Here is a 27,379-nt window from a genome sequence, read left to right as displayed (position 1 = left end):
TTTTGAGAGACAGCAGCTTTCTTGATATCTACTGCATGCAGTATACTGTATCAATGTATCTGGTATATTTGAGTCATTTGGTACGGTTTGTAAGGATTACCGTAGAAGATACCAGGGTATAAGGTACAGTGATACTATTAACAGGTACATATATATATATATATATATATTGATATATCTCTCTCTTATATTCATCAAATATCATTAATAATTTTGCTATTCATATTTTTAAACAAGACGCGAAAAGGAGAGAGCAACTTTTGTTAATTTGTATTGAGTTATATTCAACAGTTTACATTTCATCTTTTTAGAAACAATGTATCATACCTAAGAGTACAAATATCAAATACGACAATACATATTTTGTATGACAGTGAATTTAATTGCAACACGTAATCACCGAGTTATAAAAATGAATACCATTTAACATAGCAGATCTCTTTACCATTATCTTGAGGTATTTTGATTATCTTAATTATTCTTTAACTTAAAGCAAATATTGTCGACAAGAACATTTTAAGAAAATTCATTGAAAGATGACAGTAATAAGTTGAAAATATGTAAATGAGGGGCTTATATTATTTCCTATAAATACTAACCAGAAGCAGACGCCTGTGGTTAATCTGTATACGTTTAATAAAGCATAATGGAAGTTATAAACGTTGAAGTGGTCACAGGAAGCATGTCTCAGAGTAGGAATTTTATCCTTCATTCCACCTATACACATGAATATATGTTTGATATAATATCTATATCGAGAATCTAGATCCCTGAATACTTCAAATTTCTTTGAACGTATACACATATATATGTGATATATACATATATCGAGGGTCTAGATTTCTCAAAACATCAATTGTTCCTTGAACGCATACACATTTCGCACAGTTGACATCATTATAAGCTGTCGTGCTTATAGTGATACATATGTATATCGGTAGTTTTTGTTTATTTTTTTTTCATACCCTACACCGACGCGTACTATTTTGGACTTCCGGTTGCTGAAAATTATATCACCTGGTAGTTTCAGTTGTGCGTGTATATATATGTTTGATACATGATCTTTATTGGGGAACTAGATTTCTGAATAATTCACATGTTCCTGTACGTATACACACGTGTATATGGTTGATACAATATCTATGTTGAGGGTCTAGATTTCTGAATACATCATTCGTTCTTTGTACGTATACACATGTACATGTATATATGTTTTATATAATATCTATGTTGAGGGTCTAGATCTTTGTATACGTCACTCCTTACTTTTACGTATACACATGCACATGTACAGTTCCTATAAAGGGACTTATGACTGTATGCACACCACGGATACTCATCTTTCAACACTATAGAGTTTGTTTCTTAATAAAAACACCCTTTATCATTTTATTTAAATATTAATGAATTGGGAAACACTCATAAAATTCTACCTCCAGAGGAAAAAAGTTCCAATCAAACGTCAGATCTACATTTTGAGCACATTTCATAACAGTTATAAAGCGCGCGCTGATACATATGCTGATGAAGTCGTGAGCCATATTGGACTGTGATATCAAGAAACGGTAGAGCAAAGTTTGAAATATAAAGGGGAGACAACTCCTCTCTATGTGATGAAAATAAAAGGTACAGTTATGTGCTGTATGTAATTTCCCGGTAATTTTTTTTCTTCCATTTTCTAATATTGATCATAATATATCACGTTTATATGATTTCATTTTTGACAAAATTGATTTTTTTTTTATTACAGGTATTATTATTTTAAAATGTCTATACATTCTGTGAAGTGAAAATGCACTCAAAATAAATACTTCCTTGTAGGTAAGATTCCTCTACTAAAATATAATTGTCTGTTTAAGCACTAAACATTTACAGAGAACTGTGCCATATTTATTTTGATATAATTGTTTTCTTCATAAAGTCTAGATATCAAGGAGAAAATTGTCACCTGAAGGCATAACAAATGGTAGTACAAAGATCACTCAAGTCAACTTTCATGATAATTGGCTTTGTATTTCTTGACCGTGTCCCTATGAATTATCGTATTTGCAGGCATATTGATATATATATATATATATGTATGGAATATGTGAGTTATACATAGTTATTCGTTTCTAACTTTACGCGCGAATATTTTTGAAATACAAAGTAAGATAGTCTGCACGTCTTTTGTACAAGGAATTGTCAAGTTACGCATAGTGGTATACAATTTTCAAATTTTTATTCTGATTATTCAGAATAACATTATCGTTTTCATTTCAATTGTTAATCTCTACCTTTGATCCCTGCATGTCAGTTAATCTCTACCTTTGATCCCTGCATGTCACTCTGTAATTGTATATAAATCTTATTTAGCCCTTTGTCCTATATATTACCCGTCTGAGTAATCTCCTGCGAGGTGTCCTGCTGGATGTCTTCTGCAGTATACGTCACCAAGTGTTGTTAGCATTCAGTTTTGCGCTTTAACAAGGACTAAATTTTACTAATTACCTTAATTTATTCATCACTGATATGTATCAAATCATATTAACGTTTTCGTCGATAAAGTGACAGAGGCTTTCATATCCGGAGCACGTGTTCATATTATCTTTTTCCAGGGATCACCATGTCAAATTTATTTTGTGCCTATATTGCTCTTTTTGTACACGACCATGCCTTCATATATTACTAAATGGTTATAATCAATAATTCAATATGTGCTACAGTCTTGACCGCACTCGGAAATTGTTTATACATTTCACTTAATGTAAATAATAAATTAATCACCGAGACGACTGTACATGTATAATATGAGTGCAACAAAAAAAAATATTAATACTTCAAAAGTATTATCCTGTGTTAATTTATATGCTCATAAATATCCAGAATATATGACTGGTATATTGAAGACTGGTCGTTTATATCATCAGCTCCTTGCCATTTCCTCTTGTCACTTTGTCACTATCGCACTTCGCATTTTGAGAACCTGAATTATTTTGATTTGCCTACCTTAGATTTTACGTTGCTGGTGTTGCCGAAAAAAAACTGAACACGCAAATCCTTCTGGGACAGAGACACTTAAAAAAATACGTCCTTTTTCTGCTGATTTTCTAAGCATGGTCAGTTTTGATAATTGTGTTAACATGTGAACCTAATAGATGTTGGTCTGCTCATCATGGTCAGTTTTGAGATGGTTTTATTTGAATTGAAGGAGGTCATTAACCCTAACAAAGATGGGACTCAATTGCGCTGGAAAATTTGGGAAGATCTTCCTCATCGTCCTGAATATAGTGTTCATGGTAAGTCTCACCTTGTGGCCTAGAAAATTACACCGTTTGTTCCGGGATTAAAGACGTTCTTAGCTACGCAAAATATATCATTACTCTACTATGAATTACAAACCAAGGCGACGTAATTTGATTTTTTATTATCAATATATATTTCATGAAGATCAAACTGTATAGATTTCCTGACAAACATATTCAGCCTTTTATTTCTTGTGTTTTATTCATAATAATATTGATTCTAAGTTATGTTCTTAAAAACCTTAAAAGTTTATCTTAAATCGAAAACAACATACGCATCTTCCGTGCATCATGACATACTATAAAGAGCCGATACTGTAAGCCTTAGTATCAAGGGGCGCCCTGAACTACCTAAGAAATATATGGAGGACTAATTTGTTTATTTTCTTCATAAACGACTTAAAAACCTTTCTCGTCTGTATGTATCCAATACTTCGTTGAAACACGTTGCATGATTTAGGTTTATATCGTTATTCAATATTTATCGTAAATATCAACAACTTCATTTTTATATTTTCTTTTCTGTGTATATCGTGGACATTCCATTAACGTGTATGTTTCAGCTGCTGGGACTGGCCCTGTTAATACCTGGGATACTAGTCCACGTGAATGCTGACTACGTCAATGAGCAAATATTACCTTTGATGAGTACGTTTACGTTTGGAGGGATCTCGTTGGCTGGGGCTGCTCAGGGACTTTCCATAGCTTTAATTGTAGTTGGGGCAATCATATTTCTGATTGCCATTATTGGTATTCTGGGAGCCTGCTGTGGTTGGAGGATGGCACTTATAATAGTGAGTTATCAACTTGTTCCATCTGTCTTAGATACCGGCTAAGTCAAACTTAATGTATACATTTTTAAGGTCACAGCCTTTAATAGTAGCCAAATATAACTTTCAGGATCGCCAGCCCAAGCAATAATGATAACTAACACTAACGGTCATTGTCACAAATTCAACCTTCTACGGTCGTTAATTCTAACTCGCCGATTAAAACTTTTATGGTCGACAACTCAAATCATCATGGTCGCAAGTATAAACTTTCATAGTCCCCAAACTCATTTTTTGTCAAAAGCTCACTCTTTCAGGGTCGTCAACTCTATCTTTCTGAGCCGACATCATGTTGTCATTGAGAAATTATCTCACTGTGAGGATGATCGTGGATGATTGAGACGGTTACTCTTCCTGAATACCTGGTCTTGTTGACCTTGCACATTTCGCACGGATCCTCTTCTTAATAATGTATTTCATCCAAATTGGTTGTATCACTATTCGAGTTAGGATGAACGATGAAATCCCCAGAATATTGTTTTACATGAAAACATTTTTGTTAAGAAGAAAGTGATCTCTTGTAATTTTCCTGAGCACTTCAATCTGTATTGTTTGATCAGTATCCTAACAAAGGGGGTGAACTTTAACGGCACACAGGCTTTCTATATGCTCTTAAAATCGTATGGCAAGCATGGACATAAAAATAGTGGACAAAGTGTAATCACGAATTTCACAACAATATATTTACATTCCTAATGTGGTTTGCTGATATGAACATACCAAGTGAAAACAACAAACATATGACCATGAATACACTATGAAAACCGTATGAAAACATTGTCTCTCGTGCAAATCACCTGATTAATCCGGTCATATTAATACGCCATCGACAGTAAGACAGGAAGAGTAGCTTCCCTTGGATCGATAACGTTGGTACGAGATAAGTGTTAAAATATTGAGAGAGCTTATACATTTTAATTAATTATACCATAATTCAAGAATTAAATAATAAATAAACATTATACAAAATTAAACAAAAAAGACCGGAAAATGCGGAACGACATTAAAACAATGTCGTGGTGCATAGGCGGGATCTCCCGGCTGTTCTAATAATTTGGCGTTTCGTCGTATACATGACAAATTTTTCTTTTTAATAAAATTTCTCGTTTTCTCGATATAAATTTTTTAAATCAAGGTTATGTAAATATATGAATTTACCGCGCGCCACGGGATATGTAGCTAGCTACTGGTATTCATAGCCGCAATGAAAATTTTAAAAAATCTATTCAATCCATATATAAAGGTAAATGAAAAAAATCACACTTTTTAAAACAAACAGAAATGATCTGGTATGTGTATATACTAAGAAATTACCCAAGACCTAATTGATTTGCAACTCTTCAAAAAAAAAAAAAAAAAAAAAAGACAAATTTTAACATACAATATGGAATCATTTGCTATAGAAACAGTATATAGAAAATGTAATAAGCGTAATCATGATTTAGTGCAATGATTTCCTCGATAAAAGCGTAATAAACCATAACCGCTGAAAATGTACCCTTCCGATCCATTGTTAAACGTAGCTATAAGTATTCTACTTTTTACTAGCAGCTGCGTTGCCGAAACTGTGCTATGTATGAAGAATCATTTTACATGAAATAAGGCCACTTTGTTTGGTATTAACTGTGAAATAATATTGTGTTTGCCTTGTCAGTACGCTACAGTGGTGTTAGTCCTGTGGATCGCACAGCTTGTGATCGTTTGTCTCTACATCACCATGAAGGACAAGGTAATTGAATTCTTTGTTTTCCTAGTAGTACACGTAGTTTTCGTTAGTTTTGTGTGAAATTGTCTCCTATTAACACAATCCGGTCATTAGCGGATGGTGTCCAGGACTTCTGTGGCCATTGATTGACACTTTTAAAGTGCAATCATACTGAAATATGACGCATGTACACATGTTGTTACAGGCCTCGAAGTCATATTAAGGTATCAAATCCAGAACCAGTTTTTATTCCCAACTTAAATGATGAGCATCAATTAACAAGTGTTTCTTCTCCAGTCTTTGGTGTCTCTCATCCTGGCGAGAGTGCCCTTTTTACAGAAACAATAACGTTCGCTACAGCCACAGGGATGAATTATGGATAAAGTCACAATTTTAGGCAATGTCAAAGGTTACACTGGCAAGGAAAAGTTTCGAGGGAAGAAAGATCAGTTCCAATATTTAGTAAGAACTTATACATTAGACAATGAAGTCAATAGGTACGATTCTTGGACATGCAAGATATCAGTTCGGGTCAATGTGTAATCATACAGCAAGTTGTTATGTCTAAGATATCAGCTTGATATGAGAGTCTTATCGTGCATGTTAGCAGAACCAATATTTGGCTTTATCTTTGTTGAAATACAATGTATATGTCATATATTTTACAGTTAATTGCATATTCGTATAAGGATGTATTTACTTATCTAAAAAATACAGATAGCACTTCTAGTCCAGTAAGTGTGTTCGACATACGCCTACATAGAATGACCATTCCATTGGTGAGTAACTCACATCCAATGTTTTAGATTAACACAGAGGTTCAGGAGCAGATGTTGGATCAGTTACACCAGAATTACGTCGCAGACGAACTGTCCACTCTCAACACGACCACCTCCTCCAAAATATCTACTGCCTGGAATTACCTTTTCATTCAGGTAAGTCAGGTGGCCAGTCTAGGCTCTGGTATGTAATATCGCATCCTTTTGTTTTGATTTCGATTGTGTAATCTTGATGATACTTTTATAGTATATGCAGTATATTATGTCTATCCCTTGTTAGGATGATGTCGTATATCATTTTCTGTTGTGTTGACGCTGTGGTATAATATATTCTGTTGTTTAGACGATGCCATATATTTGCAAGTATATTGACACTGTCGTATTTTTTACTAACAATCACGAACTACCAAAATATTTGCCATCATGATATATTGTTTGATATTCTGAAAGTATCAGTTGTATATTCTTACTGGATATGAAGTATATGACTATACGGTATCGTTTCTTTACAAAGACCTGATATGATATTTGTATATCTTTTTAAAATTTAATTGTGATTTTGTTATTAACATAACTTTCATTTTCACAGCTGAAATGTTGTGGAGTTCACCCTGTGTCCTTGCTAAGCAATGATTTTGTCATTAATATAACTTTCATTTTCACAGCTGAAATGTTGTGGAGTTCACCCTGTGTCCTTGCTAAGCAATGATTTTGTCCTTAATATAACTTTCATTTTCACAGCTGAAATGTTGTGGAGTTCACCCTGTGTCCTTGCTAAGCAATGATTTTGATGAGACGGAATGGAGGAAATCGAATCCCACGATGACGGCACGGATCCCGAAGTCATGCTGTGGTGCCACAGAATCAAACTACCTCGTGTTTAGTAATCCGCAGTGTACAGACTCTCTTGTCACAGGATATTACGAAAGTGTCAGTATACACAAATCGGTGACGTCACTGAAAATGAAACATTATTCTAGCAGCAGATACTGATAAGTGAATATCAATATTGTTTAGTTGGTAAAATCAAACGCAGGGTATTCTTCTGAGGAGGGTGTCGTCCTCTAAAAGATAAACATGATAGTTAAGTACAAAACATGATAACCTGAGATAGCGTGTAAAATCAAATTGACAATATTTTGCTGAGATGGTTTCCGTTCTCTCAAAGATTGATATGTTATTTAAATACAAACAATGATACCATGTGTCTATGACCAACAACTGTATGATCGAAAACAGACGATTTTATTGTACTTCAATTGTTTTGCTTATTTCTTTCGTTACTTTCAAACAATTAATATGTGTCTGCTTCTTTGAATTTAAATGCATTTACAACATCATGTTTAGTATGTCGATGTAACGACTTTTAATGAGTAGCGAGAACATGTCAAACTACGGTTGTTAATTTCAATGAAATATAATTATACTTTCGTGGATAGACTGATAAAGCAAAAATGGATTCAATGAAAATGACAACAATAGATACAATTATGCATTTCTTCCATTGTAACACAATCAAGAACTTTTCATAAACGAGCAAATACTTTTTCTCTAAAACGGAACAATGCGGAAACTTACTTATTGAAATTTTGACAAGTTGTAATTCGGCAAACATTTGAAACAGCGCAAATAAGAACATTAGCAAAACCGGTTTTCATTAAGACTATACGGAGGACTAAATAGTGAATCAAGAAGAAATTTATATGTAACTTTTGTAAGCGATTTACAGTAGATAGTATCATATGCATATATTAACTTATTTATGTTTATATGCTATCTGCTTTCAGGGCTGTTTCGACACAATCTACAATCTTATTGACCGTTATAATGTCGCTTTCATCGCCATAGGAGTAATCACTCTAATCGTACAGGTACGTATCAGAGACAGAGGGCAGTTTAGTTAGATAATCATCTTTTATAGATTTAAATTTTTGTCAGAATTGATCCACTAATTTCAATACTAGATTATCTCCCCTTAGTTTGAAAATTAGAATCAGACATATCCTGGAGATAAGAGATACTGTCTACAATTGTATAATATAGTATTTATTGTCGTTTGAAGTGCCAACTACCAAATAATTTTTAAATTGTTTTACAGGGGGTCGCTATTGCCTCTGCTTGTATGATATACAGACAGATGACAAGCCATAGTCAGTTTGCGTAGAGAAGGTATGCCATAGTTGAAAAATAAAATCTTATCTATGACGGAAAAATACTTCAACGTTATTAAATAGTTTCTCCTACATATATTCCTTCGGGACATTTATAAGAATATATTTGAGCGCTTTGTTGAGTGATATATACCTTAATATCCCGGATAGACCTCAGTGGGTATAACAGTTGTTGTTGTTGTTTATATGACATGGTTTCTGGTAATTTTATAGTAACTAAGCAAACGAATACCACAATCAGAAACCGGACATGCATTTCTGATCAATAAATAAAACAAAATATGTTTTATCTTTTACTATATTTTAAATAGAAATTATGATTAATACTCTGTTTTAATCTGCAAAAGTATTCGTTACGTTTCGCTTTTGAAATAGTCTTTGAAGTCTGTACTTTCTATTTTAGGATGTTTACCGGTGCTGATATGGACAAATCGCTATTTACTTCTCATTAATAAGGAGCTATAGGATGGAGGTTTGGGGATGATGATTAATTCATTTAAACAACGGACACTTTTCTTTCATGTCGTTGACATGAAATCTACGTCATAGGCGTTTCCTTAGAAATACACGGAATAACTTTTTATGTGTCTTAAGGTGCATGTCAATTTTATAAACAAGTTTTGTATATCTAATTGACACGGATATGGCAGTATAACTGTTATTTATCGTCATGTTACTTAGTGTTCAATTGGAATGGTTATATAGGACTCAGATGACATGTGTTGAATTGTACAAGGATTATTGATGTAATGCCATTCTCTTAATAGTGATTACGATTTGAAAAGTTAACTACTTCAGTAGGAGCGAATATTCAACTAGTAGAGCTTGTTCAGCAATTCTTGTTTTTGCAATCTTGAGAGATTATTGATCTAATCAAATGACGTCATTTTAGCGCACTCAAAATTTAGTGGATAACCGCATTTACTTATTTCAGTTTCATTTTCAACATACCCGATGGTGCGATTACAGAATTAATAATAAATTAATGAAATATAGCATATGCATAAATCAAATTCGTCGTAGGAGCTGATAGACCTTTTAAAACGCATGCACATGTAAAATAGAATTGATGTCCTAAATACATATTATCGAGACAGTCGTGTAAGTCATGTAAAGAAACTTATTCTCAAAAAGAAATCTGCGATCTTTCAAGAGAGAGGTTTGAAAACCGTCAAGAAGATTACCAAGGTAGCTAAAATCAATTTGGATATGCGCAAGGATAAATTAGCAAACCCTAATTGCTTGAATTAATGTAAAGAAAATTAGCGGAATACTTTCGACAAGAAAAGTGCTAACATAGTATTACAGCTAAAAAAGATACATTGACAGTATGACGACATGGTTGCGTGTATCCAGTAGAATATATATGCAACTGCATTAACCAGGACCCAGTTGTTGAAAACAGTGATTAGGCTAATCACACTTTTAAAATTCTGGTAAAACCCTTTCTGGTAATTTGACAAAATTTTATGAAATTATACCACCCACATGTCTCTTCCTATTTGCCTATTTTAAGGAATAAACACACTCAGGTTTTGCAGTGAAGGATATAGAATATTTTCACTAATCAAGTAATTAAGCAAATAAACATTTTAACAGATGGGTCCTGGATATCGCTTTTAATGAGTTGATAATCTGTCATGGAATGATAATAGATAACCGGCTCGAGTGGAGTCAATACGCCAGGACATTTGTCTGACTAAATATAATTCAAAGTATTATTACGCAATGAATGAAGAAAATAGACGACTTAATAAATGCGCAATAACCAGCATAAATTTACAAATAAATGTATACCTCGAGAAAGTTTGAAAATAAAGGTTCTTCAATATCTAAAAAAGGTTATTCAGCAATTATAGTTTTTCAATGGAGAGGTAAATGATCAAAAGTCATGCAATCATGAAAAGCGTAATGTTTGAGAGGTACATTACGTTTTCAAGGGGAAAATATTTTCGCTTTTCGTTGATTTTCTCCTGAAACAGGGTTATGTGATAAAGATAATCTTTCACTGATGACACTACTATTAGGAGCTCATTATATCGCTTTATTATTGCGTATTCCTATCACCAAAACGCTCGAGACAAATTAAGTTCGTGTATTAACTGCAATGCTACATTTAACCGAGTATAAGGTCTCTTATATGCTGTCGTATACATAAATGTTAAGGGCTATGACCTCAAAGCATATGTGCATTATCATTGGTTATTTATTTGTTGAGGTATTGTTAGGCCTAGAGTATTACAGTCTATCGTTGAAAAAGCTGCAGTAGAAAATACAATTTCATTTCCGTAATTTATTTAGATAATGTCTATAATGAAGCTGTCGCGGTAACCTTATTGTATCGGTTTTAGTACCTCGGCTCTCGTTTTGATAACATGCCATTCATGTAATTGATCCATTTTCACATTATCGGGTCGAAAGAGAAAACTTTTTTATTGCGTCCAATTTTCCTAATTGTTCCTGTCATTACTAAAACAAGTTCAAATCACGGGTTTCGTTTCACTTTATGTTTTCCAGTTTGAAATAGTTACTTTTTATCCTTTATATTTATTCATCATATGCCGTAAATACCTCATTTTAAAACATTATTGCTGTGACATATTTTATAAAGCATTATTATTATTATATATATATTAGTGTAATATTACTAAATCATATGCATTATGTACATAATTACAATTGGACGGCAGTATATCAAATAGTGTTAGAAGTAACTACATCAGCATATATAAGTATATGTCTTGTTAATTAACAACACAAAATTTAAAATGTTACACTGCCATTGTATCTCATAATCGTATAATAATAATCGTACACCATCACGTTGAATATTAAATATAAATATGTGTATCATTTTGTTTGTTTTCTGTTCCTTTCAATACTTTGTTTACACATGACACTTAAATGTACATTAGCAATAAGGACGTCATAAAAGAGAAAGCATAAAATCAAGTGCTTAAAATGACTAGTTCTACATATGTAAGGACGAGCTTGACCCTGTCCTAAGTTTAAGGTGAACATATACATGTATATGAGCGTTTGAATACAGATTCTTCCCTAGAATTCCCTAAAATTAATTTTGCGGATTTCACTTTAAAAATTGAAGTTGTGTCCGATATTTGTTTTCTTTTTGACATTTTCCATAAATCTTTCAACATTTTAAATTAGAAGTCTTTTTTGTTGTTGATAGTTTGCTCTTCTTTCAACATTGTAATGACCATGTTGATGATCGGGGATATACTTCGCCGTTGTCCCATGTTTTAGGGAGCATACGGGTACTTAAATGTAACACCAACCTCATCCAGCTGTTTGTAGATCGTTGTAGGCGAATATACCTCTATACCTTAAGTGCGGCTCCTAAAGAATCGCATTTTCCCCACCTGTTTCTTGTAGACATTAATGATGATAATTTGAGGTTCTGCTACATCTATGGGCAATACAATACCTCTTCATCATGTTTCAAATACGCTATTGGTAATATAAAATTGAAGTCAAATTCAGCATCCCCGACTGTGCTACTGTTTTTGAATAGGACTTTGAATCGAATTAGAACATCTTCTTTGAAATTTTTTTGCAAAATCGAAAAGTCCCTATTATTTCAAAATTGGAGGGGATCATCTCCCTTCTAACATAATGGACTTTTTAACATAAATGTTGGTCTCTACAATATCTTGGAACGGAAAAAACATTTAATTGAAATGAAAATAAGTACATAGTATTTATCACTACTTTTTATAAGCAAAGCTGACATCACATGTACAATATAACACATCTGACATCAAATGTAAAGTACTTAACAAAAACAAGATTAAAATATATCATAAAAAAGGAATTTAAATGTTTCAAAAACAGAGAACGTTACAATTTTATTAAAGCAAGAACATTACAATATATCACAAAAACAAGAAAGATACAATGTATCAGGAAAACAAGAAACTAGGAATATATGCCAAGAAAAGAACTTTGTAATATATCACAAGTAGAAGAAAGTTTAAATATATCACGAACAAACAAGAACGTTAGATTTACATTTTGTCACACAAAAAGCATTAAAATATACAACAGAAACAAGATTGTTAACATGTATCCCAAAACTAATAAAATTAATGTACAGTACATAACTAAGCATGATATGTATGATATACAACAGAAACACCTATCGTACAATTACGCGTCATAAAATCTTATATTTTGCATTTTTTCACAGTTTTTATTTTCTAACATTTTAGATAACAGTGAGAACCGGTACAATATGTACAGTAGTATTATTGATTGGACACATCTGCTTGGCACCAAACTTCCAATTGTTTGGATCATTCGTTAGAAGATATTTCAGAGAATTTTTACAGAATCATTACAGAGAAGTTGTCAATAAAAGCGGATTTCGACAAAATACAAATAATCTGTCTCTTATCGGCTTGTACGATAGACGTTAGTTGAAAATTCACTGTATATATATCCTATACGATAATATACTAACGACTTGCTTTTTATCGTCAGCTACTACGTATAAATGCTTTATTTCACTGAAGGACAAACTGAATGATACTCTTATATACCGCTATTTCATAGAACAACATAGTCGCCTCAAAGCGGTTCACAAATTACTATCCGTGGGTTTTGGCCCCCTCTGGTGCCAATGGCTTACTCAACTCCCTGGAGAGCATACAACCGGAGCTGCTATTTCGGTGCTTACAAAATACATGTCCTGCACTGTCCCACCACGTACACATGCAACTGAGTCGACTGGAACACAATGGAGAACTTTGTTCAAGGATACAACACAACGCCCGTCCCGGGACTCGAACTAGCGATCCTGTGTCCTACCACTAGACCACCATGCCTCCATTATAAGATAATAACAAACGAAAGCAGTCAGAAATGAAACATTCTTACCTACATAAACAACATCAATGCTATACTATGTTTATAATTTGCTTCAGAAAACGTAGAGAAAAGTAGAGATGGCGTGGACTTCCAATGCGGAATATGTATTTTCTGTATTCGCACATATGTATTTCATTTTTTTTATAAAAAAAACATGTACTGTTTTGCATCTTAATATGGAATAAGAACTATACTGTCAAACTTCCAAAAAGGCACGTCGTATCAGATGTCCATCACTGGATCACATCGTCATACAGCCACATGGTCACATGACATCACGTGTCCTGTGTCCATTATGTAACTCACACTATATCGGTGACATATAGCTACAGCAGAGACAGAAGGAGAATATCACCAAGAGAATCTGTTGACAAACAAAACATTACATTTTAAGGTGTAAACGCTATCTTTTTCAGATTTTCATATCTTTTCACGATTGTCGGTTACATTTTAAACAATAACAAAGTACATTTTTTCTACAAATTGTGTTTGAAGGAAGAAATAGGGGAATCTCAACCTTTTTTTAAACTGCGAGCCGGGCCAATGCGTGCTGTGATGCGCATGTACCAAATAGATCCTGCAATTGGCATTACGTCAATATGAATCAGTTTTGACGTGCTGAGATATCATTGGTGGCGTGTTGACAAAGCATTGTAAATGTATGAATGTCTCACTAAATCGTAAGTGCAGGACTAGAATTCTGGTTGATGACCTTATGAAATATTGCCAAATTCTTACAATTTCCTATCGCCGTTGCATACATAATAACGCTGGAATAAGCATTTGCATAATTCATTCTAAGGATGATATTTTGTTAGAACCTATAAGACTTATGAAAAAAACATGTTTTAAATGTTGCATTTCTATTAACTTTACATTCAATATGTAAATCAGTATCATTTCCATTTTATAACATGTCATGTCTTTAGTATGCTTAAGGGATATAGCTCTATAAAGCCGACATCAGTTCACCACTATCAAAATGAGACAAACATGGATATGCAGCAGCCTCCGAAAATACAAACACTCTTCAACCGCATGTATCTCACATATCAGAGGAGGACGTCAATAGTTGTTAAAGGCGCACTGAAGAGTACAAAATATAACTGGCATATTGATACTTTTGCTACGAACCTGAATCAATACTGCGACGAAACTCATGTAACCCATCGTGTCTAAGATTGTACCAAAACTAGACATGATCTTTGTGTAACAGCCCTGAAAGAGACAAAAATCATAAGTGTAAACGTGGGATTTTGCGACGAGGGGGTAGGGGTTGGGGGGTTGGGGGTGACGTAATTCAACAAGCAATAAGACAATTACACAGCCTAGAATTCCCCATTCTCCAACACGTATTATTGTATGTGAAAAAAGAAAATACGTGAAGACAATTCCACCACGACAATTCCCCAGCACGTATTATTATGATGCATGTAGAAGGAAATTAGGCGAAAAAAAACACGCTTAATAAACCCCCGTTTACAGTGAATCATTTGTGTCGAAATTTGAACAGTAAAACCGTATCAGTTTAAACTCAAAGAAAAATGTCCTGAAGCAAAGTAAGGTTATACAAATTAGAACGATATTGATGTTAAACTAAACATTGAACAAAATTATTTTACAGCGGAACAAAGACAACAAGTGACTTAAAATGTACAACTCTACTTCACATAGGGAGGCCGTCATTAAATGACGAAATCTGTTTATAGACTTTAAACAATACATAACTAAACCCCGCACATATGAGAAGGGACGACGTCCTTCGATGACCAAAGTTGCTGATAGGACTTTTAACAATACTAAATTAAACTAAGCGGCATCCTTAAGAGGTTTGTAACATCATAGCATATACTGATAACACCAAACTTACCTCAGGCCAATAGGTACCGCTATTAGCCGTATCGGTGCATGCAGCGTTGATATACGAAGCATAAGTAGCTTCCGTTACCCCTTTACAACATCCTTTCGGTATCTTCTTGCCTGACCCAGTTCCGCTCCGCCAGGCGGTGGTGTCAAAATCATTCGTTGATGACGTCACGGCATTCATGCCACAGCACTCCATCTTGACAAAAAGCAACATTATGCAGCATTATTAATTCTTCATTTGTCATTGAATTTCTGATATGTTTTTTTATTTACCCTTCTTTTGGTCTGTTATGTTCGATCATACATTTGGATATGTTAGGATTGAAGGAATAGAAAAATAATCTGCTTCATTCCAACACCATCCGTACAGTTATCATGTCCAAAAAGTATAATGTCACTTGACCAGATAACGTAACATCACGTGACGCTATTTATAGAGTATAATGTCACCTGACCAGTTAACGTAACACCACGTGACACTATTCATAGAGTATAATGTCACCTGACAAGGTAACGTAACATCACGGGATACTATTTATAGTATCACGATATGATAGTGTGCATTATCAGTTGACTAACCGACATGAACATGTAGTTAAATGCTGAGGAGACTTCATCGCCTTTGTCAAGGTCATCTACTTTATAACCGCTCGTCAGCTGACTCACGAATTCCTTCTTTATTGTGTCATCCAACTAAAACAAGCAATACAATAGATCATGTTTAGTTATAGGATATGCCATAAAATAAATGCTCAACTGTAGGATAAACTATGAAATCAGTGTTTAACTATAGGTAATACCATAAAATAAATATTCAACTGTAGGATATACCATAAAATAAATAATAACTGGAGGATATATCATAAAATGAAGTATAATTAATTCTACGATAAACAATATAAAGATATCAAATTTGATTCTAGGATAGACAATGTAAAGAAATCATATTTAGAAAAAGAATTACCATAATTGGTAAAATAGGTAACAGGAAAACATATGGCATATTTAAAGAAAGGTATACAACAGCATAGTATTTACCATTAGATATATATCACATTTATTAAAACATAACGTCAAGTGTATGTTGTTTAGCATAACACAGAATATAAATCATATCCTTATAAGGAGAAAGGGGACAAAATTGAAAAAATGGTATTGTATAATTCTCGTCTATGTTCGCGTTCTCATATCCTTGATCTTATCCTATCGTCTTTACGTGTAGCGTATGTTGTCTTTGTGTTCTGACGTATATCATATGCAATCTGTTATGCATTTACCTATGTGCTGATTCCGAGTGTATGTCTACTCCATTCCTATTACCTACCAACCCACGTAGGAATACACGACACTTTAATATAGTTATGTGATTTGGCGAAATAAATTTAACGTGTGTGTTCGTTCCTTTATTGGCTGGGCTAATTCAGAACGCCCTTAACTTTAGGATGGCCGGGTGGCAAAATCGTAACACATTTGCCGTTCACTTAAGCGGTCGGGGTTTGATTCGTGAAAAGGTGTCGGATCCTGTACTCGACCACATGAGTTTTTTCCGGGTACTCGGGTTTCCTTCCACATCAAGATCGCCCGTGCTTTGCAATAGTTTAACAGAATATATACTTCATACAATGTATGTATCAATATTTCAAACTCAAAAGATAACTTTTGAAATCCTTGAAATCACGGATTGTGTTAAGTGAGAGTCCTGGTTTTTAATATGTGAAACTATTGCAACGTTAAATCTAACTTAATAACGATGAGGATGTAAAACAAAACAAAAATTAAATAAGTAACAACGCACTTCTAATGCATAAGAATATAGCATGTACTCCGTCTCTGACTTGTAATTTATTATCTACGTTAGTCGAAGCTGTTTATTGTGCGTTGTGCTGACATTGTGGAGCTTTTTTATGGGTTGGTGTCGTGATCACCTAATTATCTGAATATTTTAGGTTAGGATTATACATACCATTGACCTCAGAACGAAGAAGAACGCTAGTACGACGATTTGGACCAAAACCAATATGATCACAATGATAGCGTACTGTAAAATAAAAAAATGCATATGTGACGTAAATGCAATATGTAAGGTACAATACATACCCAGTTATTTAAACTTATTACACGTATGTATTACCGACAGTTTGATTATATAGATGACAAAGAAGTTAACCTTGTGGGTGCAATTATGACTTTAAATCGAGCAAATATCAAATATCGTGTACCAGGTTGTTGTTGGCACACGTACATTTAATTGTTATATTTACCTTAACCAGTACAACATAGAACAATATTTGTAAGGTTGCCAATTTAAAACTCAATTCCAAGAAGTACGATAATATATATCGCTTTTGTTCAACACGATGGTCCTACAATCAACGACAAACTTTTGTGCTTATGTATAAAGGAAGTCATTTATACGAATACTAACGGTCATTAACAGATAACAAGGTATGGACACAATGGAACTAGGGGAAAAGGGAAGGCGGGCATTACTAGTCATTAACAGATAACAAGGCATAAGTTTTTAGGGTAAGACGACTTTCCAACCGTTGGGAGTATATGTTATCACATATTTATGAGGAAAGTGATGCAAATATAATTAATATCAGTATGCACACTTACTATTACAAGCAGAGTCTTCAATTTGCAGCAGGCTCCCAGCACCCCCAATGCTGCTATGATTAATATTACGCCACCCACAATAATGAATATAATTGGTAGGTTGTTGGAGATGCTAGCCAGATTGATTCCGTTGAAGGAGATATTTTCTAACAGGGGTTTGATGTTGTCGCCAAGGAAGTCAATATTTGTCATCATGATGATTCCTGGTATCATGATGGCGATACCAAGCACCTAGAAACAGGAATCAATAATATAAAACAGGAATTATTCATATAAAATAGGAATTAATCTCATAAAACAGGAATTAATCATATAAAACAGGAATTAATCTCATAAAACAGGAATTAATCTCATAAAACAGGAATTAAACATATAAAACAGGAATTAATCGTATAAAACAGGAATTAATCATATAAAACAGGAATTAATCTCATAAAACAGGAATTAAACATATAAAACAGGAATTAATCTTATAAAACAGAAATTAACCATATAAAACAGGAATCAATCTTATAAAACAGGAATCAATCTTATAAAACAAGAATCAGTCTTATAAAACAGGAATAAATAATATAAAACAGGAATTAATCGTATAAAACAGGAATTAATCATGTAAAACAGGAATTGATCATATAAAACAGGAATTAATCATATAGAACAGGATCTAATCATATAAAACAGAAATTAATCATATAAAACAGGAATTAATCATATAGAACAGGATTTAATCATATAAACAGGAATTAATCATATAAAACAGGAATTAATCATATAAAACAGGATGTATTTTCCCTTTATCCAACATTCAAGGATCACATGAGGACGTAAAACATTCGCACATTAACCAAATTTGGAAATAAGAAAGAAAACAAAATGAAAGACGGGAAGGAAAAGAAACGATTAAGTTCAATAGATTAGGGACATGTCTAATTTGGTTTTGTTTATTCATTCTTAATAGACTTCAAGGAGGTATGTCGATAAATATAGAATTAAGAATTAAACACGCGTAAAACGCATGTTACAACGGCACGGGACAGACTTATTATTGACTAATTGTAGTTGGTAATTAAACATGCAGATTACTGCAAACGATATACAAACAACATGTAAATAAATATTGAACTGTGTTATTATATATTGTTGCATCTATATCGGTAACAAACGTAGCTCGTTTTCCACTGCTGTTGCTGGTTTACTTAAACTTATTACACGTATGCATTACTGACAGCTTGGTTCTATACACCTTGTGGGTGCAATTATGACTTCAAAACGAGCAAGTATCAAATATCGCTTACTGTCCTTTAAATAACATTCTTTTGCATTTAGTTTATATGCAAATATAAGTTTACTGTATAAAAGGTTTGTCATCAAGCGAAAGACAAGGCATAACATGCCAGAGAGATTTCTAGTTTGGTTGGCTTCCTGATTGTTAACAACATACAAACACGACATACACAACACTGACATTACGTCTGAAGATTCAAACTGGTCTTGATAAAATTAATCGAGTTCATGAAATAAAAAAAACCTGGCTTTGTTGATATCATTGACCGATTTCCTATGGATATTGTCAGAATGACAACAATGACACCATGTTATCCAGCCTTACAGACATTGTGAAATCAGTGTCACGGTGCACTGACTCCGTTCTAATGACATAAGATATATTTTATCAGCATAAAGGCCATTGTGTAGTTTACGTAGATATATCATTCAATTTACATTAAGGTATCTTGTCGCATTGATAACGATTATTCGTGAACTTTACTTTACTTTAGCATATATCTTTGAGCATGTCTGGTTTAGTTATGTTCGTATTAGTTAGTCTTTAAGATAACACGACACACAGGCCTGAAAAAGACAATAAGAGAAAAGGCAGAGCACCAGAAAGAAACAGGTGATACACATGGATTAGGTTGTGACAAAAATTCCATACAAAATGAGTAAGATGTGATTTTTGAAAATCAAAATCATTAAGCATGAAGAAAAAAAAAATAAAACAAATCAGCGATTCTTCGAATGCTGGAATATATATACATTGTATATATTTATTACATTTTACCATTGAACGTTCGAACATAATTTAGTCTATAAAAGAGATATTTTTCACTAATGAGTTATTTGACCTGTCAAAAGATTGCTTACAAGCGAAAACGTGGAAAATTAAAAGACGATTTGGCATACTGTTCGGCCTTGCAATTAAGTTCCTCTCCCATTTACTGACTGACGATACTGACGACTTACCATGAAAACTATATTCAGTCATATGACGATACTTACGACTTACCATCAACACATTGTTCAGTCCTATGACAATACTGGTGACTTACCATGAACACTTTGTTCAGTCCTATGACGATACTGGCGACTTACCATCAACACTATTTGCAGTCCTATGACGATACTTGTGACTTACCATAAACACTATTTTCAATCCTATGACGATACTGACAACTTACCTTGAACACTTTGTTCATGCCTATGACGATACTGACGACTTACCATGAGTACTTTGTTCAGTCCTATGACAATACTGACGACTTACCATGTGTTCAGTCCTATGACGATATTGGTGACTTACCATGAACACTATTTTCAATCCTATGACGATACTGACGACTTACCATGAATACTTTGTTCAGTCCTATGACGATACTGGTGACTTACCATGAACACTTTGTTCAGTCCTGTGACGATACTGACGACTTACCTTGAATACTTTGTTCAGTCCTATGACGATACTGGTGACTTACCATGAACACTTTGTTCAGTCCTGTGACGATACTGACGACTTACCATGAATACTTTGTTCAGTCCTATGACGATACTGACGACTTACCTTGAACACTATGTTCAGTCCTATGACGATACTGGTTACTTACCATAAACACTATTTTCAATCCTATGACGATACTGACGACTTACCATGAATACTTTGTTCAGTCCTATGACGATACTGGTGACTTACCATGAACACTTTGTTCAGTCCTATGACGATACTGACGACTTACCTTGAAGACTATGTTCAGTCCTATGACGATACTGGTTACTTACCATGAACACTATTTTCAATCATATGACGATACTGACGACTTACCACGAATACTTTGTTCAGTCCTATGACGATACTGGTGACTTACCATGAACACTTTGTTCAGTCCTATGACGATACTGACGACTTACCTTGAACACTATGTTCAGTCCTGTGACGATACTGGTTACTTACCATGAATACTATGTTCAGTCCTATGACGATACTGGTTACTTACCATGAACACTTTGTTCAGTTCTGTACCGATACTGACGACTTACCATGAATACTTTGTTCAGTCCTATGACAATACTGGTGACTTACCATGAACACTATGTTCAGTCCTATGACGATGATTTTCGAGATCGTCTCTGTGCAGCAAACCATGGTGGATTAACTCTGAAATAAAAATGAATATAAAAATCATTTTCAAACATATTCAATAAATTTTAATTATTTTCGCGATAGCCAGTGCCGTCTCGAAAGCGCTGTCATGTTATAAACCAACAAAGCTAAAGACATAAAAAATAGTAATAATAAAAATACAAACATATTTGCACAAATCTTGTGTTGCACAACTACAAACATCAGCGGATCTGTTTTGATCAATTCAATGAACCCTACATAAATCAACAGCAGTAATTTCGTAATTTTGGATTCTTCATAGATGACATGCTATGCGCCTATAGCAGTCATTTGTAACGGAAAAAAACTTACCACACCCTATCAACAGAATATATGGACAAAAGAACCTCCGATTTTTCAAACGTTAGAATTCGATCATCATTTTCATTAATTAATCAACTCTTTCGAAATTAGGTCAGTCAGATAATATTGTTTTCATCAGACGTAGAATAAGCAAACATTTGGTTGTGCAACTCCAAAGCATGCTTTCCACTCGTACCCACTCGATAAATAGTGAGCTTTCACGACATGCAGCAGTAAAGATGATGGAGGGTTCATCTTTCATATTCCCTCAAAAGAAGACCGCAAAATACAATGCTACATCCTAGGGCCCCGCTTTCCTATCTTACGACATGCCATAGAATGTATTGCTTCACGGATTCTGCACGGAATACTTGATTTAAACACTTACCTTGCTTATTGGAATGCCCCTCTATTTGTACTCTTCACTGGACAAAGGAAACGGGCGTTTTCGACAGCTCGCAGTTTTCAATTGCGACATGTGTGTAAAATTAACATTTTCCCGAGTTTTATATATAATTAATTCATGCACTTTATTTCTTTTGTATTAAAATCTTTTAAGTAGAATAACATTATATTAAATTACTTATTACTTAAATTACTTTATTCAGCATTTTACTGTATCTATATATTAATTCATATTTAAAGGGACAGTTGTGTCTTTCATACAATCCAGCTATAAACTGTGCTGGTGTAAGTCCCAGAGGTGTGCCGTTATCGTGTATATCACATTTAAATTACTTCTAGTAGCTGCCCTGCTTCAGATCATATACACACATATCTTATGTTCTTTAATAAATATCCGATCATTACCATATGGACTTCAATTAATTATTTGTTTATCTCCATTTCCATATTTTATATTGGTTCAGGTATTTTTATATAAGGTCTTTACTTTTCGTTTAGATATCCACTTACACGTTTGTTTCCGAGAGTCACTTCCGAATCATAGAAGAGCACAGTATTTGTATGTAGTTTTATATGCATTAGTTCGTATTCTGTCCCAGTACATTTATATATATATAGATATATGTGTTATGCAAAATGATATATGTTTCACTATTCCGTAAATCTATCACTGATAACTGATTTTACGAAAGACGCACACATACATATAAAAGTAGCACCATTGAAATAGCATTAAAAAAATAAAACTATCGGCAAAGTACTCATATCTCAACATCAATTAATAAAATATAAATAAAAACAGCCTTCGTGTTTATGTAAAATAACCCCAAACATTAAACTTACCTGTTTATGGATATTAAGATAACTTATTTCCAAAAGATAGCATTAAACCTATTTATGGTTTTAGAATTAATAATTTCCAAAAGATTACTTTAAACTTACCTGTTTATGGGTAAAACAATGAATAATTTCCAAAGATTATAACGTTTGTTTCCGTCAGTCTACTGGAGTTGTAATGCACACGTCTCAAGGGGCTCCGCTTTAAAAGATCTTAAACAAATGGTTCCATAATAGCCACCAATTAAACAATAGAAGATATGTGTAATGTTATCTTATAGAGTAATCTCAAGCCAATGACTTCAAGTTATTGCCTATAAAGCATGTCACAGCAGGAAGCGGGATAATTGAGATTTTTTTTTCTTTTTCCAATAGAATAAAAAAAAACCAAGAAGTTGTTAAAATAAGGTATAGAATAAAATATTTTGAATAAATTGCTAGATTTATGTTCACTTCTCAATAGTGTTTCGTTCAGAACATTTAAATTTTGCACTGAAGTTCCTATCCCAAAATCATTACTAAGATTTTTCAGCTTAATAACATGAAGTAGTTATATTAGAAATTTGTCAGTACAGCATGTCAAAAGATAAAATACCGCAAATTTATCAGGTTTATAAATAAAAATAAAAACGCATTTAAAAAATATGTCATGACTATGTCGGTAAACGCTGAAAAGATAACAAAATTCGGAAGAAAAAAAACTAAAGTAGCCGTAAAGCTAACAGTACTTGATTGCGGTAGATACTGATATTCAGGGTGGTGTGTATCGGCTCCATGCGTTGACACAATAGCGAAAAGCATGTTTGAGTAATTGGAGATTCACTACAAGTTCTTAATGAATGAATTGTGAAGCCTTCACGTTATAAATGTCCTGCAGTATATTTCATACATAAATTTCTGAATTGACTAGAGTCAATAGGTTTTTTTTTCATCCAACTGGATTTAAAAATGTTTAATAAAAGTATTATTTGTTCAAACTAACCATACTTTACTCCTGATTGCTATATACCTATATATTCACGTCTAAATCGTGGTCGTATTCAGACAAATATAGCATTTCAACTTTTAACAATGTGTTTTTAATTCTTTTAAAACGTGACCCATTCCTAAATAATACGGGAGTTTATTTGTGTACATTATATCTAAATGAATTTTCAATCTTGATGTACATTCTAATGAATGGTCAATTTAAGTTCATGTACCAGTATTAAACAATTGTAAACAAAAATTCAAAAATAAAATAAAATAAATGACCCCCCCCCCCCCCCCCACCCCCACCCCCCTCTCCAAAAAAAAAATTAAAATTAAATAAAAAAAATTAAAAAAAAAACAAAAACAAAAAAAACCCAGAAAAATAGAAAACTTATTCATAGCGCAAAATCACAACAATTTTGAGGAACTTGCTTTGGGGAAGGATTATCGACTTTACCTTGAGAAAGTGAAGTACATATGTAACAGTCGTAGATATCAAAGTAAATTTAGGGAATCACTACACTATTTTATACTTGTTAAAAGCCTATTAATATGAAATAACACAATATCAAACTCACGTCGTTAGACCGTCTGAAACTACTACTTATTAAAGCTCAGCATTTTGGGAGAGGGGCGATTTGTTGGCCCGTTGTCAGTATAATGTGACCGGGTTAGGTGTCATTCTGGGTGTCTTCGGCAGTATGCTTCAGAAAGGTAGCACCATAATGTTGACATCAGTTCCGCGCTATCACAAAGAAGACAAATGGAACTATCATCAGCCACCAAAACAACACACCAATACACTATGCGCATTCATCTCGCACACAATTGAGACCGTCCTTAAATGACCTTGGCCATGGTTAGGAAGTTAAACACGTTAAGGACGATATTCAGTTATACCTGCGCTGAAACAGTATATTTTGTATGCGTGCAAATCTTTCTATAATCCATATAACTGAAATAATCTAAAATAAGTTACTTCCGGTTTAAACATGGGCATGCAATTTAGGTTGACAGCCTATATAAACCTGTACATTTTGCGATAAGAAATACATTATTATTACGTCAACCAGAACAGGTGTTACAGAAATACATCCGGTGTATATGAAAATAAATTCCTCAACATTTATTTCCCATCATTACAAATGTATAGATCCATCGCCCAGTGATGTATTTTACACACTGGTGAAAGTTCAACATTGAAAGCATTAATGCATACAAAAACCTCGGGTTCAAAATGAAGTCATTTTTTCTTCACCTTTCCAGCATTACAATGATAACAATATAGCATAGAATACCAATGGACACACCCTATGTAAAAGAACTTTAAGGCAGGTCACAAACACATGTAAAATATAGAAATACAGAATGTTCTAGACAAACTGGAACACTTGATTTGGTATTTATCCCTGACTCTTCCGAGTCTGTTATATGCCTCTGGCACCCCAGAAATAAATGTTCACTATAAATACATTCACAAAACATGGCCGAATACCAATAAACGAGTACTACAAAAGCTTGCGAAATTCTACATTTTTCTCGGGTTCAGTTATAATTTCATTTATTATAGTATAAAAACAACCGAATGAAAGAAAAATAATTGTGTTGCTTATCATTACAAGTACGCTATATACCCATCGAATGTTTGAAAGGGGTCCATCTTATTAATCCAAAATATTTTACTCCATTCATTAAAAGTCAGATCTTTGTTGCTTTAAAGTTCCTTTACATGTGGATACATGTAAATCAATATCATACAAGTATAATATCTGTGAATGAAAAATTCAACAATACTTAACATAGATAAAACGCATAAATACGTTACACGTGACAAAGAAGCACGTGAACCATAACACACACATTTGTTTGTATACAAACTGATCTGTTCACAGCAAAGAGGACCCTCTTCTGTGTCTATTTTATTGAACAGGTCGACAGAAGAACTTTTAATTGTCTTGATAAGTTATGTGCCCGTTATAAGCTTTCCTTTGTTTATTTTGACATTAGAATACTTAACCAAAACCAAATATAGAACGTAAATTTATAAAATGTTATGTAAAATGTACATTTTTTGTGTAAATGTCATCTCATGTTTGATATACGCAACAATTACAAGAACATATTTAAATATCTGTATTGTGTTGAAAGTCGTTCATTGGACGTGAAATGACAATTATCCATAAATCCTTAAAGTGTATGGATAGTAAGCACAACAAGAAATGTCCGATGATTTGGACGGATATTAAATAACAATAATCAAATAATCAAATTGGATATTAAATACACAAATAGATCGAATCAAAGGAATGCTAACTGGATATGAATACAAACTCCTTGAAAACATATGTTTGCAAGATATGACGTCAAAATACAAGTGTGACGTCATAAACAGTACGTCATCACAATATATAATGTTTTTGTAATGTGAAATTTAAGAAATAACACAATCATGTGGTACTATGAATGATATAACAGACACTGGATAATTTAGTATAAATAAATGTCTTAAACACAACGCCAATACCTTGAACGAGTGAATATATCTGAACTCTAGTACCTGACATGAATAACCTAACAACTTGTTACACAAAATGGCAAAGTACGCTTTAAGCATAAACAGAAATATAACTTATAATTTCCAAAGTAATGCTGAAAAATCGAACTTCAATTGTATTAAGCGTCCTATTTGTACAATAAGTTCACATGATTTATTTCTATTTGCAGTTGAAACTCTTCTAGCTTCGACTTAGTAACGTAACTGATAACTATTTTACACATAATGAGTTTGATGATGTGGACTGAGAAGAAACACTGAGACTAAGGTGGTCCAAAATATATAAAACATCTTTATAATTGTCATATAAATACGGCGCCTACTTGAATGGGGACAACATCCGGGTTTCTTTATAGATTTGTTTCAGTGAAATGCTATGTCGCAAACACGTTTGTATGCTGCGATTTAAATTAGAAGTCCCGAATACACGGACCTAGCAATTTTCTTTCTTTTGTTGATAGTTTACTCATCTTTCAACATTTTAAAGACCATGTTGATGATCGGGGATAGACTTCGCCATTGTCCTATGTTTGAGGGAGCATACGGGTACTTAAATGTAAGACCAACCTCATCCAGCTGTATGTGGTTCGTAGTAGGCGAATATACCTCTATACCTAAAGGCGGCTCCTTACGAATCGCATTTTCCCCACTTTGTTTCTTGTAGACATAAATTATGATACTTTGAGGTTCTGCTACATTTTTGGGTTTCAAATACTCTATTTGGGAGTCGC

At 33.5% G+C, this 27,379-nt stretch overlaps 2 protein-coding genes across 2 annotated transcripts; one reads left to right on the top strand and one right to left on the bottom strand.

The window, feature by feature from the left end:
• Positions 1 to 65: 65 nt before the first annotated feature.
• On the top strand, positions 66 to 11,126 carry LOC117341524 (tetraspanin-9-like). The gene is made up of 9 exons (XM_033903395.1): positions 66 to 144; positions 3,191 to 3,278; positions 3,848 to 4,078; positions 5,769 to 5,843; positions 6,626 to 6,754; positions 7,340 to 7,528; positions 8,386 to 8,469; positions 8,697 to 8,767; positions 9,173 to 11,126. Exons 2-8 carry the CDS (start codon positions 3,213 to 3,215, stop codon positions 8,760 to 8,762), a joined length of 840 nt encoding a protein of 279 aa, XP_033759286.1. The 5' UTR covers positions 66 to 144; positions 3,191 to 3,212; the 3' UTR covers positions 8,763 to 8,767; positions 9,173 to 11,126.
• A 1,490-nt stretch (positions 11,127 to 12,616) lies between these two features.
• On the bottom strand, positions 12,617 to 23,380 carry LOC117341526 (tetraspanin-18-like). The gene is made up of 8 exons (XM_033903397.1): positions 23,228 to 23,380; positions 21,497 to 21,571; positions 18,142 to 18,372; positions 17,486 to 17,560; positions 16,102 to 16,215; positions 15,527 to 15,718; positions 14,791 to 14,874; positions 12,617 to 14,020 (listed from the first exon to the last, which is right to left on the bottom strand). Exons 2-8 carry the CDS (start codon positions 21,557 to 21,559, stop codon positions 13,964 to 13,966), a joined length of 816 nt encoding a protein of 271 aa, XP_033759288.1. The 5' UTR covers positions 21,560 to 21,571; positions 23,228 to 23,380; the 3' UTR covers positions 12,617 to 13,963.
• Between the last annotated feature and the right edge of the window lie 3,999 nt (positions 23,381 to 27,379).

Source organism: Pecten maximus, chromosome 13 (assembly GCF_902652985.1).
Source record: "Pecten maximus chromosome 13, xPecMax1.1, whole genome shotgun sequence".
Classification (NCBI taxonomy): domain Eukaryota; kingdom Metazoa; phylum Mollusca; class Bivalvia; order Pectinida; family Pectinidae; genus Pecten; species Pecten maximus.
This window is presented reverse-complemented; position numbering and strand designations above follow the sequence as displayed.

Coding starts and splice junctions, on each gene's coding strand:
- LOC117341524 (XM_033903395.1), top strand. CDS start 3,213: ATGGGACTCAATTGCGCTGGAAAATTTGGGAAGATCTTCCTCATCGTC. Junction 3,279..3,847: donor TCCTGAATATAGTGTTCATG/GTAAGTCTCACC, acceptor TGTATGTTTCAG/CTGCTGGGACTGGCCCTGTT. Junction 6,755..7,339: donor GGAATTACCTTTTCATTCAG/GTAAGTCAGGTG, acceptor TCATTTTCACAG/CTGAAATGTTGTGGAGTTCA.
- LOC117341526 (XM_033903397.1), bottom strand. CDS start 21,559: ATGGTTTGCTGCACAGAGACGATCTCGAAAATCATCGTCATAGGACTG. Junction 18,373..21,496: donor GACTGAACATAGTGTTCATG/GTAAGTCACCAG, acceptor TCCTGTTTCTAG/GTGCTTGGTATCGCCATCAT. Junction 16,216..17,485: donor TCTTCGTTCTGAGGTCAATG/GTATGTATAATC, acceptor TGCTTGTTTTAG/TTGGATGACACAATAAAGAA.